Source organism: Hemibagrus wyckioides, linkage group LG23 (assembly GCF_019097595.1).
Source record: "Hemibagrus wyckioides isolate EC202008001 linkage group LG23, SWU_Hwy_1.0, whole genome shotgun sequence".
Taxonomy (NCBI): Eukaryota; Metazoa; Chordata; class Actinopteri; order Siluriformes; family Bagridae; genus Hemibagrus; species Hemibagrus wyckioides.
In genome coordinates this window covers 137,501-155,000 of record NC_080732.1, presented here as the reverse complement: position 1 = coordinate 155,000, position 17,500 = coordinate 137,501, and the positions used below count along the sequence as shown (strand labels likewise).

At 44.2% G+C, this 17,500-nt stretch overlaps 1 protein-coding gene across 1 annotated transcript in view; it reads left to right on the top strand.

The window, feature by feature from the left end:
• Positions 1–8,424, top strand: part of LOC131344667 (neutral cholesterol ester hydrolase 1) — a 10,861-nt gene extending 2,437 nt beyond the window's left edge. Inside the window, exons 2-5 of the mRNA XM_058377117.1 lie at positions 4,707–4,935; positions 5,954–6,023; positions 6,113–6,284; positions 6,627–8,424. Of these exons, the coding sequence (XP_058233100.1) occupies positions 4,707–4,935; positions 5,954–6,023; positions 6,113–6,284; positions 6,627–7,247 (1,092 nt within the window). The 3' untranslated portion in view covers positions 7,248–8,424. The remainder of the gene's footprint in view (positions 1–4,706; positions 4,936–5,953; positions 6,024–6,112; positions 6,285–6,626) is intronic.
• The last annotated feature ends 9,076 nt before the right edge of the window (positions 8,425–17,500 follow it).

Here is a 17,500-nt window from a genome sequence, read left to right as displayed (position 1 = left end):
CACACACACACACATACACACACACACACACACTGGAGACTCCTTCACCACATCATACACACACACACACACACACACTGGAGACTCCTTCACCACATCATACACACACACACACACACACACACACACACTGGAGACTCCTTCACCACATCATACACACACACACACACACACACACACACACACACACACTGGAGACTCCTTCACCACATCATACACACACACACACACACACACACACACACACACACACTGGAGACTCCTTCACCACATCATACACACACACACACACACACACACACACACACACACACACTGGAGACTCCTTCACCACATCATAAACACACACACACACACACACACACACACACACACACTGGAGACTCCTTCACCACATCATACACACACACACACACACGACACACACACACACACACACACTGGAGACTCCTTCACCACATCATACACACACACACACACACACACACACACACACACACACTGGAGACTCCTTCACCACATCATACACACACACACACACACACACACACACACACACACACTGGAGACTCCTTCACCACATCATACACACACACACACACACACACACACACACACACACACACACACACTGGAGACTCCTTCACCACATCATACACACACACACACACACACACACACACACACACACACTGGAGACTCCTTCACCACATCATACACACACACACACACACACACACACACACACTGGAGACTCCTTCACCACATCATACACACACACACACACACACACACACACACACACACACACACACTGGAGACTCCTTCACCACATCATACACACACACACACACACACACACTGGAGACTCCTTCACCACATCATACACACACACACACACACACACACACTGGAGACTCCTTCACCACATCATACACACACACACACACACACACACACTGGAGACTCCTTCACCACATCATACACACACACACACACACACACACACACACACACTGGAGACTCCTTCACCACATCATACACACACACACACACACACATACACACACACACACACACTGGAGACTCCTTCACCACATCATACACACACACACACACACACACACACACTGGAGACTCCTTCACCACATCATACACACACACACACACACACACACACACACACACACACACTGGAGACTCCTTCACCACATCATACACACACACACACACACACACACACACACACACACTGGAGACTCCTTCACCACATCATACACACACACACACACACACACACACTGGAGACTCCTTCACCACATCATACACACACACACACACACACACACACACTGGAGACTCCTTCACCACATCATACACACACACACACACACACACACTGGAGACTCCTTCACCACATCATACACACACACACACACACACACACACACACACACACTGGAGACTCCTTCACCACATCATACATACACACACACACACACACACACACACACACTGGAGACTCCTTCACCATATCATACATACACACACACACACACACTGACACTGGAGACTCCTTCACCACATCATACACACACACACACACACACACACACACACACACACTGGAGACTCCTTCACCACATCATACACACACACACACACACACACACACTGGAGACTCCTTCACCACATCATACACACACACACACACACACACACACACACACACACACACTGGAGACTCCTTCACCACATCATACACACACACACACACACACACACACACACACACACACACTGGAGACTCCTTCACCACATCATACACACACACACACACACACACACACACACACTGGAGACTCCTTCACCACATCATACACACACACACACACACACACACACACACACACACACACACACACACTGGAGACTCCTTCACCACATCATACACACACACACACACACACACACACACACACACACACACACACACTGGAGACTCCTTCACCACATCATACACACACACACACACACACACACACTGGAGACTCCTTCACCACATCATACACACACACACACACACACACACACACACACACACTGGAGACTCCTTCACCACATCATACACACACACACACACACACACACACTGGAGACTCCTTCACCACATCATACACACACACACACACACACACACACACTGGAGACTCCTTCACCACATCATACACACACACACACATACACACACACACACACACACACACACTGGAGACTCCTTCACCACATCATACACACACACACACACACACTGGAGACTCCTTCACCACATCATACACACACACACACACACACACACTGGAGACTCCTTCACCACATCATACACACACACACACACACACACACACACACACACACTGGAGACTCCTTCACCACATCATACACACACACACACACACACACACTGGAGACTCCTTCACCACATCATACACACACACACACACACACACACACACACACACTGGAGACTCCTTCACCACATCATATACACACACACACACACACACACACACACTGGAGACTCCTTCACCACATCATACACACACACACACATACACACACACACACACACACACACACTGGAGACTCCTTCACCACATCATACACACACACACACACACTGGAGACTCCTTCACCACATCATACACACACACACACACACACACACACACACACACACTGGAGACTCCTTCACCACATCATACACACACACACACACACACACACACACACACACTGGAGACTCCTTCACCACATCATACACACACACACACACACTGGAGACTCCTTCACCACATCATACACACACACACACACACACACACACACACACACACTGGAGACTCCTTCACCACATCATACACACACACACACACTGGAGACTCCTTCACCACATCATACACACACACACACACACACACACACTGACTCTGGAGACTCCTTCAACACTTCATACACACACACACACACACACTGACTCTGGAGACTCCTTCAACACTTCATACACACACACACACACACACACACACACTGACTCTGGAGACTCCTTCAACACTTCATACACACACACACACACACACACACACACACTGACTCTGGAGACTCCTTCAACACTTCATACACACACACACACACACACACTGACTCTGGAGACTCCTTCACCACATCATACATACACACACACACACACACACACTGACTCTGGAGACTCCTTCAACACTTCATACACACACACACACACACACACACTGACTCTGGAGACTCCTTCAACACTTCATACACACACACACACACACAGACACTGGAGACTCCTTCAACACTTCATACACACACACACACACACACACACACACACTGACTCTGGAGACTCCTTCACCACATCATACACACACACACACACACACACACACACACTGGAGACTCCTTCACCACATCATACACACACACACACACACACACACACACACTGACTCTGGAGACTCCTTCAACACTTCATACACACACACACACACACACACACACTGACTCTGGAGACTCCTTCAACACTTCATACACACACACACACACACAGACACTGGAGACTCCTTCAACAGTACAGACACACTCACACACACACACACAGCCACTGGAGACTCCTTCACCACATCATACACACACACACACACACAGACACTGGAGACTCCTTCAACACTTCATACACACACACACACACACACACACACACTGACTCTGGAGACTCCTTCAACACTTCATACACACACACACACACACACACAGACAGTGGAGACTCCTTCACCACATCATACACACACACACACACACAGACACTGGAGACTACTTCAACACTTCATACACACACACACACACACACACACACTGACTCTGGAGACTCCTTCACCACATCATACACACACACACACACACACACACACACACACACTGGAGACTCCTTCACCACATCATACACACACACACACACACACACACACACTGACTCTGGAGACTCCTTCACCACATCATACACACACACACACACACACACACACACACACTGGAGACTCCTTCACCACATCATACACACACACACACACACACACACACACACACACACACACTGGAGACTCCTTCACCACATCATACACACACACACACACACACACACACACTGGAGACTCCTTCACCACATCATACACACACACACACACACACACACACAGACACTGGAGACTCCTTCACCACATCATACACACACACACACACACAGACACTGGAGACTCCTTCAACACTTCATACACACACACACACACACACACACACACACACAGACAGCTTTGTGACTCGGTCCTATCTGATGTCTGTGGAACCTTCAAGGTTCTTTAGGAACTCGTCATTCTCGCTTGTGCTACCTTCATGAGGAGCGCTGAGTGATGGGGAACTGATACAAGGTGCAGAAAGTTCTGGACCTGCATTAATTCCTCCTCTGCTCCCCATTGTGCTCTGTGGTCAGTTCAGGTGGTCAGCTGCTCCTTCTAGTGTTTCTTTTCAAAACTCAGACTGAATGTTCGTGTATCCTTTCATCTTTTTTAACATTAAAGTCCATGTGCAGGAGATTCTGATGTTCAGTGTCTGTTTTTTTTGTTTTCTAGGCGAACGTGGTTCAGGATCTTGGCCTGAGTAATCAGATGAGTGTCCTGAACTACATGGCGTTGTTTGCTGAGTTGCGAGCTCCATGCTCCAGCGAGTCTGTTCGAGTCACAGACATGTCCTTCTCAGGAGTTCAGGCTCGTGTTTTCGAGTCCACGGCTCCAGGACCACGGCGTCTCAAACGAGGAGTCGTCTATTTCCACGGAGGAGGCTGGGCGCTCGGCAGTGCTCGTGAGTCGAAGCTACAGAAACTCGCCCTCTAGTGGCCAGGCTTGTAAAAATCAAACCGTATTCCTTTGAACCTTTAGAGAACAAAGCAGTGTGTGTGAACAAATATACACACCCCAAAATGTTCTGAGTGTAACATAGAAACCTAAGAATGTGTGTGTTTACGTCCAGACTGATTAACGGGTAAGCAGTTAATGGTAGATTGGATTTCAGACCTTCCTTGCGTGTATAACATCAATCAAAATTCAAATACAATCACAGGAAAGGTCAGCTGAGAATGTGACCAGCGTCCATCCTGCGGTTCCTCAGTTTGGTGTTTTATTACAGTCACCTTGGTGTGTATAGACACGACACTTGAACACGTGATGTTAAAATATAGACAACCTCGCAGATGTCCACGCTGTCACAGAGACGGCTGCCAATCACGAGTGTGTGTTTGTGTTGAAGCGGACAGGAAGCTCAGCGTGTGAGGTGCAGCTTGAGCCTCAGGTTAAAATCATACACTCTGAGGCTTTACATGTCTCTGAGGAGGCGCATGTGACTGTCTCCACCTCCACTCGTAGCTGTTGTATGATGGAGAGAGCTGGCTGCTGGGTGGGAACCGGCCATCTGTGTGTGTGTGTGTGTGTGTGTGTTGGAGGCAGCTCTGTGTAGCTTCTCGTGACTAAGCCTCATACAGAGCACACTGAGACTCCACACTAACACGCACTCTGAGCTCACACTTTAAAGGGTTTAGCGTAATGAAGGTAATTAAATGAATTAAACCTAACAAGTTAAAAGTGCACACAGTGAGTGTTTATGTGAACGCCGGACTGCGCTACTCAACTTAAAACAAATCAACTTTCTGTAAAAGTACACAAGCTATAATTACACACAAAAACTCTCTGATGTGGTGTTTGATTTTTTTCCAAAAACACTTTGAGAAAGAATGCTGCTTCTCCGCTTGCTTTTGTCCTGATTCTGCTCTCCCCCAGTTCTCATGCTTTACTGAACCCTCTTTATTTCTGTTCCTCGTCCGAAGGAATGCGATCGTATGACCTCCTGTGCAGAATGATGGCCGAGGAGCTGGATGCCGTCGTCATATCTGTGGAGTGAGGCTTAATCCATTCATTACACTTTCACTTCCTTGTGATTTTATATTTCTCACACACACACACACACACTCCTCCTGCTGTTCCAGTTACAGACTCGCCCCCGAGGTTTATTTTCCAGCTCAGTATGAGGACGCGATTCAGGCCTGCAGGAACATCCTGACAGATGAGGTTCTGGTGAGGTTGTCTGTGGATCCCGACAGAGTGGCCGTGTCAGGGGACAGTGCAGGAGGAAACCTCGCTGCTGCCGTGGCTCAGGAGGTAAAGAGAGGGCTTCAGCATGATGCAAAACATCAGCAGTGTAAAGTTTTCATTTCATTTCATAAAGTTCCTAATAAAAAGCTGAAAGCTCGACGTCTTTATCAGTAAAATGTTTTTAATATTCCTCATCTCTCAATCCCACAAATGACCACTGTATTTATAGATTTCTGAAGATCATTCCACTGACACTAACATCTCAGGTCAGATGGAGACATTAAATAAGACGTCATGGGATGAAGAGTGGAATACTGAGGGAGATGAAAAGAATATTTTAAATGTTATTTGTTTTGTTTGAATGCAGAGTGATGCTGAGGTGTTTTTTTTTTCTTTTTCTTTTTTCAGTTGGCGTCTGACAGCAGCGTCTCCATCCAGTTTAAGGTCCAGGCCCTGATCTATCCCGTGCTCCAGGCACTGGACTTCAACACTCCGTCATACCAGCAGAACGGTGATGTCCCCATCCTGTACCGGTCACTCATGGTCCGCTTCTGGCTCGAGTACCTGAACGGGGACCACAGACTCATCCCTTCCCTGCTATTGAACAACCACACAGCACCGGACCTGAACCAGGACATGGCTTTAGCCAGAGAGAAGCTCAACTGGACCCGATTATTATCTCCTAAATTTACCAAGCACTACAAACCTGTGGTTCCTCAACACGGTTCTCCACAGGTCCTGCGGCTGCTCCCGGGCCTCCTGGACTCCAGAGCCGCTCCATTACTGGCTGAGCCCGAAGTGCTGAAGCTGGTTCCACCCGCCTACATCATGACCTGCGAACACGATGTACTGCGAGACGATGGGCTGATGTACGCGCGCCGCCTGGAGGAGGTCGGAGTGCCCGTAACCAGTGACCATTACGAACAGGGATTCCACGGAATCATGATGTTTGGATTTTTTCCCGCCTGTTTCTCCGTGGGATTGCAGAGTCAGAGGAATTACATCCGCTGGCTACAGCACAACCTCTAAGGATTATTTGAGTTCTGTTAGTCAGGGTGAAGGTCCAGTGGTCCAGATTTTTATATACTTCATGTGAAGTTGTTGTGTAAAGCAGCACGTAAATTATTTTTTTAATCTCAGTGTAAAGTGATAAAGTGTGCACTGGCAGGACTGGTGTTCCCGAGAGCATTTCTATTACTCATTATTCTTTACATAAACCACATTATATTATATTATAGCTTTTAAATAAATACTTCACCTCTAATAACAGAAACACAAAACAATTCCCCAAAATACAAGAACTAAACTTCAATCATTTTTTTTATTGAACTAACATCACTCAAGTAACAGTACCATAAGAACGACATGGTACCAAATTCAAACAGTAAGAAACAAACACAGGAAGTGATGTCACTGGTGCGTCAGCTGGTGTTTAAAGATAATTAAATCATGAGTCCTGTTTTAACTAATGTTTATTCCATCAGGACAAAAAACAAGTTGGAATTAATTCAGTTTGATCAGAAATGAAGAACTGGACTGACGTGACTTTGGCACTTTCAGGTACACTGATGTGTTTGACATAAAAACCACAAATAGTCATTAATGGTTCATGTTGTTCAATACAGACTTATTTTTACTAATGAATGATATATTTAATTAACACAGGTGTTCAGTTTCCTTTAGCACCATGAAATGTAAAAAAAATATTATACCACACAGTGTAAGTTAATAACCAGTTGCCCACATGACAGACGTGTAGCATTAAAATAATCCAAATAATAAAAAGTACCTATATCTACAAAATAAACTACTTTAAACTGAAAAGGTAAGAAAAACACTGCAAAAATATATTCTAAAAACGTTAATGCATATTAATAATAAATAAAAATAGATTTTTAAGACTTGGAAAGCTTCAGTATAAAATTTTAATTTCATCTGATCATCTGATTTTGAAGTTCACTGTGATGAAACTGATCATGAGATGATTAAACTGTCAGACCCGTGATGTGTCATGACCCGTGATCACGATTACTTAATAATAATAATGATGATGATGATGTTAGTTAGAGGATGTTCATGTGAGGTGAATACAGTGATAACTGACACAGTTATGGTAGAGATAGTTATGGTGTTAAGAATTGTGTTTGTTTTTATTTTTAATCAAATTCATTTTGTTCTTAAAGATAAATCATTGTTATTTAAATGACATCTGTGTGTAATTTGTGATTATTATGATGATCTCCGAAGCTTTAGATATAAATCTCTGTCCTACATGAAGAATGAAGAGGAATCTGTAATAATAAACTGCTTCAGTACAGCATGGTGTGAGATGGTTCAGCTCTAGCTAAAAAAAAAAGACATTAAAAGAAATGTGAGCAGCATGGAGGACCTGAGGGTAGGAGGTACCAGGGCCTGGGGTAGGAGGTGAGGTCAGAGGAGGGGGTATCAGCAGTGTAATGGGGGAGTTGAGGGGTTTGGGGTGTGAGACGTATCAGCCGTCTCCTCGAGCACATGGGAAAGGACTGTGAAGAATGTTAACATCGACTCCCTACACCTGTGAGGCCCACAGCAAACCTCCTACAGTGTGTGTGTGTGTGTGTGTGTGAGAAACAGAAGCAGATACATAGATAAATATATATCATGTCTGAATACAGTTGGTCACACATGACCAATCACACACCACTAATCACACATGACCAATCACACACCACTAATCACACATGACCAATCACACACCACTAATCACACATGTCCAATCACACACCACTAATCACACATGTCCAATCACACACCACTAATCACACATGACCAATCACACACCACTAATCACACATGACCAATCACACACCACTAATCACACGTCCAATCACACACCACTAATCACACATGTCCAATCACACACCACTAATCACACATGTCCAATCAAACACCACTAATCACACATGACCAATCACACACCACTAATCACACATGACCAATCAAACACCACTAATCACACATGACCAATCACACACCACTAATCACACATGACCAATCAAACACCACTAATCACACATGACCAATCACACACCACTAATCACACATGTCCAATCACACACCACTAATCACACATGTCCAATCACACATGACCAATCACACACCACTAATCACACATGTCCAATCACACATGACCAATCACACACCATTAATCACACATGACCAATCACACAACACTAATCACACATGACCAATCACACACCACTAATCACACATGACCAAGCACACACCACTAATCACACATGACCAATCACACACCACTAATCACACATGTCCAATCACACACCACTAATCACACATGACCAATCACACACCACTAATCACACATGACCAATCACACATCACTAATCACACATGTCCAATCACACACGACTAATCCCACATGTCCAATCACACATCGCTTTATCACACATGTCCAATCACACATGTCCAATCACACATGTCCAATCACACACCACTAATCACACATGACCAATCACACATGTCCAATCACACATGTCCAATCACACACCACTAATCACACATGACCAATCACACACCACTAATCACACATGTCCAATCACACATGTCCAATCACACACCACTAATCACACATGTCCAATCAAACACCACTAATCACACATGACCAATCACATACCACTAATCACACATGACCAATCACACACCACTAATCACACATGTCCAATCACACACCACTAATCACACATGTCCAATCACACACCACTAATCACACATGACCAATCACACACCACTAATCACACATGACCAATCACACACCACTAATCACACATGTCCAATCACACATGTCCAATCACACACCACTAATCACACATGTACAATCACACACCACTAATCACACATGTCCAATCAAACACCACTAATCACACATGACCAATCACACACCACTAATCACACACGTCCAATCACACACAACTTTATCACACATGACCAATCACACACCACTAATCACACATGTCCAATCACACACCACTTTATCACACATGTCCAATCACACACCACTAATCACACATGACCAATCACACACCACTAATCACACATGACCAATCACACACCACTAATCACACATGACCAATCACACACCACTAATCACACATGTCCAATCACACACCACTAATCACACATGTCCAATCACACACCACTAATCACACATGACCAATCACACACCACTAATCACACATGACCAATCACACACCACTAATCACACATGACCAATCACACACCACTAATCACACACCACTAATCACACATGTCTAATCACACACCACTAATCACACACCACTAATCACACATGTCCAATCACACACCACTAATCACACATGTCCAATCACACACCACTAATCACACATGACCAATCACACACCACTAATCACACATGACCAATCACACACCACTAATCACACATGACCAATCACACACCACTAATCACACATGTCCAATCACACACCACTAATCACACATGTCCAATCACACACCACTTCATCACACATGTCCAATCACACACCACTAATCACACATGACCAGTCACACACCACTAATCACACATGTCCAATCACACACCACTTTATCACACATGTCCAATCACACACCACTAATCACACATGACCAATCACACACCACTAATCGCACATGACCAATCACACACCACTAATCACACATGTCCAATCACACACCACTAATCACACATGTCCAATCACACACCACTAATCACACATGTCCAATCAAACACCACTAATCACACATGACCAATCACATACCACTAATCACACATGACCAATCACACACCACTAATCACACATGTCCAATCAAACACCACTAATCACACATGACCAATCACACACCACTAATCACAAATGACCAATCACACACCACTAATCACACATGTCCAATCACACACCACTAATCACACATGACCAATCACACACCACTAATCACACATGTCCAATCACACACCACTAATCACACATGTCCAATCACACACCACTAATCACACATGACCAATCACACACCACTAATCACACATGACATATCACACACCACTAATCACACATGACTAATCACACATGTCTAATCACACACCACTAATCACACACCACTAATCACACATGTCCAATCACACACCACTTTATCACACATGTCCAATCACACACCACTAATCACACATGACCAATCACACACCACTAATCACACATGACCAATCACATACCACTAATCACACATGACCAATCACACACCATTAATCACACATGTCCAATCACACACCACTAATCACACATGTCCAATCACACACCACTAATCACACATGTCCAATCACACACCACTAATCACACATGTCCAATCACACATGTCCAATCACACACCACTAATCACACATGACCAATCACACACCACTAATCACACATGTCCAATCACACACCACTAATCACACATGTCCAATCACACACCACTAATCACACATGTCCAATCACACATGACCAATCACACACCACTAATCACACATGACCAATCACACACCACTAATCACACATGTCCAATCACACACCACTAATCACACATGACCAATCACACACCATTAATCACACATGACCAATCACACAACACTAATCACACATGTCCAATCACACACCACTAATCACACATGACCAATCACACACCACTAATCACACATGTCCAATCACACACCACTAATCACACATGACCAATCACACACCACTAATCACACATGACCAATCACACATCACTAATCACACATGTCCAATTACACACGACTAATCCCACATGTCCAATCACACATCACTTTATCACACATGTCCAATCACACACCACTAATCACACATGACCAATCACACATGACCAATCACACACCACTAATCACACATGTCCAATCACACACCACTAATCACACATGACCAATCACACATCACTAATCACACATGTCCAATCATACACCACTAATCACACATGACCAATCACACACCACTAATCACACATGTCCAATCACACACCACTAATCACACATGACCAATCACACACCACTAATCACACATGACCAATCACACATCACTAATCACACATGTCCAATTACACACGACTAATCCCACATGTCCAATCACACATCACTTTATCACACATGTCCAATCACACACCACTAATCACACATGACCAATCACACACCACTAATCACACATGTCCAATCACACACCACTAATCACACATGACCAATCACACATCACTAATCACACATGTCCAATCACAGATGTCCAATCACACACCACTAATCACACATGTCCAATCACACACCACTAATCACACATGACCAATCACACACCACTAATCACACATGTCCAAACACACCACTAATCACACATGACCAATCACACACCACTAATCACACATGTCCAATCACACACCACTAATCACACATGACCAATCACACACCACTAATCACACATGTCCAATCACACACCACTAATCACACATGACCAATCACACACCACTAATCACACATGACCAATCACACATCACTAATCACACATGTCCAATTACACACGACTAATCCCACATGTCCAATCACACATCACTTTATCACACATGTCCAATCACACACCACTAATCACACATGACCAATCACACATGACCAATCACACACCACTAATCACACATGTCCAATCACACACCACTAATCACACATGACCAATCACACATCACTAATCACACATGTCCAATCACACATGTCCAATCACACACCACTAATCACACATGTCCAATCACACACCACTAATCACACATGACCAATCACACACCACTAATCACACATGTCCAAACACACCACTAATCACACATGACCAATCACACACCACTAATCACACATGTCCAATCACACACCACTAATCATACATGTCCAATCACACACCACTAATCATACATGTCCAATCACACACCACTAATCACACATGTCCAATCACACATGTCCAATCACACACCACTAATCACACATTTCCAATCAAACACCACTAATCACACATGACCAATCACACACCACTAATCACACATGACCAATCACACACCACTAATCACACATGTCCAATCACACACCACTAATCACACATGTCCAATCACACACCACTAATCACACATGACCAATCACACACCACTAATCACACATGTCCAATCACACATGTCCAATCAAACACCACTAATCACACATGACCAATCACACACCACTAATCACACATGACCAATCACACACCACTAATCACACATGTCCAATCACACACCACTAATCACACATGTCCAATCACACACCACTAATCACATATGACCAATCACACACCACTAATCACACATGACCAATCACACACCACTAATCACACATGACCAATCACACACCACTAATCACACATGACCAATCACACACCACTAATCACACATGTCCAATCACACACCACTAATCACACATGTCCAATCACACACCACTAATCACACATGACCAATCGCACACCACTAATCGCACATGTCCAATCACACACCACTTTATCACACATGTCCAATCACACACCACTAATCACACATGTCCAATCACACACCACTAATCACACATGACCAATCACACACCACTAATCACACATGACCAATCACACACCACAAATCACACATGACCAATCACACACCACTAATCGCACATGACCAATCACACACCACTAATCACACATGACCAATCACACACCACTAATCGCACATGACCAATCACACACCACTAATCACACATGACCAATCACACACCACTAATCACACATGTCCAATCACACACCACTTCATCACACATGTCCAATCACACACCACTAATCACACATGACCAATCACACACCACTAATCGCACATGACCAATCACACACCACTAATCACACATGACCAATCACACACCACTAATCGCACATGACCAATCACACACCACTAATCACACATGACCAATCACACACCACTAATCGCACATGACCAATCACACACCACTAATCACATATGACCAATCACACACCACTAATCACACATGACCAATCACACACCACTAATCACACATGACCAATCACACACCTCTAATCACAAATGACCAATCACACACCACTAATCACACATGTCCAATCACACACCACTTTATCACACATGTCCAATCACACACCACTAATCACACATGACCAATCACACACCACTAATCGCACATGACCAATCACACACCACTAATCACACATGACCAATCACACACCACTAATCACACATGACCAATCGCACACCACTAATCGCACATGTCCAATCACACACCACTTTATCACACATGTCCAATCACACACCACTAATCACACATGTCCAATCACACACCACTAATCACACATGTCCAATCACACACCACTTTATCACACATGTCCAATCACACACCACTAATCACACATGACCAATCACACACCACTAATCGCACATGACCAATCACACACCACTAATCACACATGTCCAATCACACACCACTAATCACACATGACCAATCGCACACCACTAATCGCACATGTCCAATCACACACCACTTTATCACACATGTCCAATCACACACCACTAATCACACATGTCCAATCACACACCACTAATCACACATGACCAATCACACACCACTAATCACACATGACCAGTCACACACCACTAATCACACATGTCCAATCACACACCACTAATCACACATGACCAATCACACACCACTAATCACACATGACCAGTCACACACCACTAATCACACATGTCCAATCACACACCACTTTATCACACATGTCCAATCACACACCACTAATCACACATGTCCAATCACACACCACTAATCACACATGACCAATCGCACACCACTAATCACACATGTCCAATCACACATGTCCAATCACACACCACTAATCACACATGACCAATCACACATCACTAATCACACATGTCCAATCACACGCGACTAATCACACATGTCCAATCACACACCACTTCATCACACATGTCCAATCACACACCACTAATCACACATGACCAATCACACACCACTAATCACACATGACCAATCACACATCACTAATCACACATGTCCAATCACACACCACTAATCACACATGTCCAATCACACACCACTTTATCACACATGTCCAATCACACACCACTAATCACATATGACCAATCACACACCACTAATCACACATGACCAATCACACACCACTAATCACACATGACCAATCACACACCTCTAATCACAAATGACCAATCACACACCACTAATCACACATGTCCAATCACACACCACTTTATCACACATGTCCAATCACACACCACTAATCACACATGACCAATCACACACCACTAATCGCACATGACCAATCACACACCACTAATCACACATGACCAATCACACACCACTAATCGCACATGACCAATCACACACCACTAATCACACATGACCAATCACACACCACTAATCGCACATGACCAATCACACACCACTAATCACACATGACCAATCACACACCACTAATCACACATGTCCAATCACACACCACTTCATCACACATGTCCAATCACACACCACTAATCACACATGACCAATCACACACCACTAATCGCACATGACCAATCACACACCACTAATCACACATGACCAATCACACACCACTAATCGCACATGACCAATCACACACCACTAATCACACATGACCAATCACACACCACTAATCGCACATGACCAATCACACACCACTAATCACACATGACCAATCACACACCACTAATCACACATGACCAATCACACACCACTAATCACACATGACCAATCACACACCACTAATCACACATGTCCAATCACACACCACTAATCACACATGACCAATCACACACCACTAATCACACATGTCCAATCACACACCACTAATCACACATGACCAATCACACATCACTAATCACACATGTCCAATCACACACCACTAATCACACATGTCCAATCACACACCACTAATCACATATGACCAATCACACACCACTAATCACACATGACCAATCACACACCACTAATCACACATGACCAATCACACACCACTAATCACACATGACCAATCACACACCACTAATCACACATGTCCAATCACACACCACTTCATCACACATGTCCAATCACACACCACTAATCACACATGACCAATCACACACCACTAATCGCACATGACCAATCACACACCACTAATCACACATGACCAATCACACACCACTAATCGCACATGACCAATCACACACCACTAATCACACATGACCAATCACACACCACTAATCGCACATGACCAATCACACACCACTAATCACACATGACCAATCACACACCACTAATCACACATGACCAATCACACACCACTAATCACACATGACCAATCACACACCACTAATCACACATGTCCAATCACACACCACTAATCGCACATGACCAATCACACACCACTAATCACACATGTCCAATCACACACCACTAATCGCACATGACCAATCACACACCACTAATCACACATGTCCAATCACACACCACTAATCACACATGTCCAATCACACACCACTAATCACATATGACCAATCACACACCACTAATCACACATGACCAATCACACACCACTAATCACACATGACCAATCACACACCACTAATCACACATGACCAATCACACACCACTAATCACACATGTCCAATCACACACCACTTTATCACACATGTCCAATCACACACCACTAATCACACATGACCAATCACACACCACTAATCGCACATGACCAATCACACACCACTAATCACACATGACCAATCACACACCACTAATCACACATGACCAATCACACATCACTAATCACACATGACCAATCACACACCACTAATCACACATGACCAATCACACACCACTAATCACACATGTCCAATCACACACCACTTCATCACACGTCCAATCACACACCACTAATCACACATGACCAATCACACACCACTAATCGCACATGACCAATCACACACCACTAATCACACATGACCAATCACACACCACTAATCGCACATGACCAATCACACACCACTAATCACACATGACCAATCACACACCACTAATCGCACATGACCAATCACACACCACTAATCACACATGACCAATCACACACCACTAATCACACATGACCAATCACACACCACTA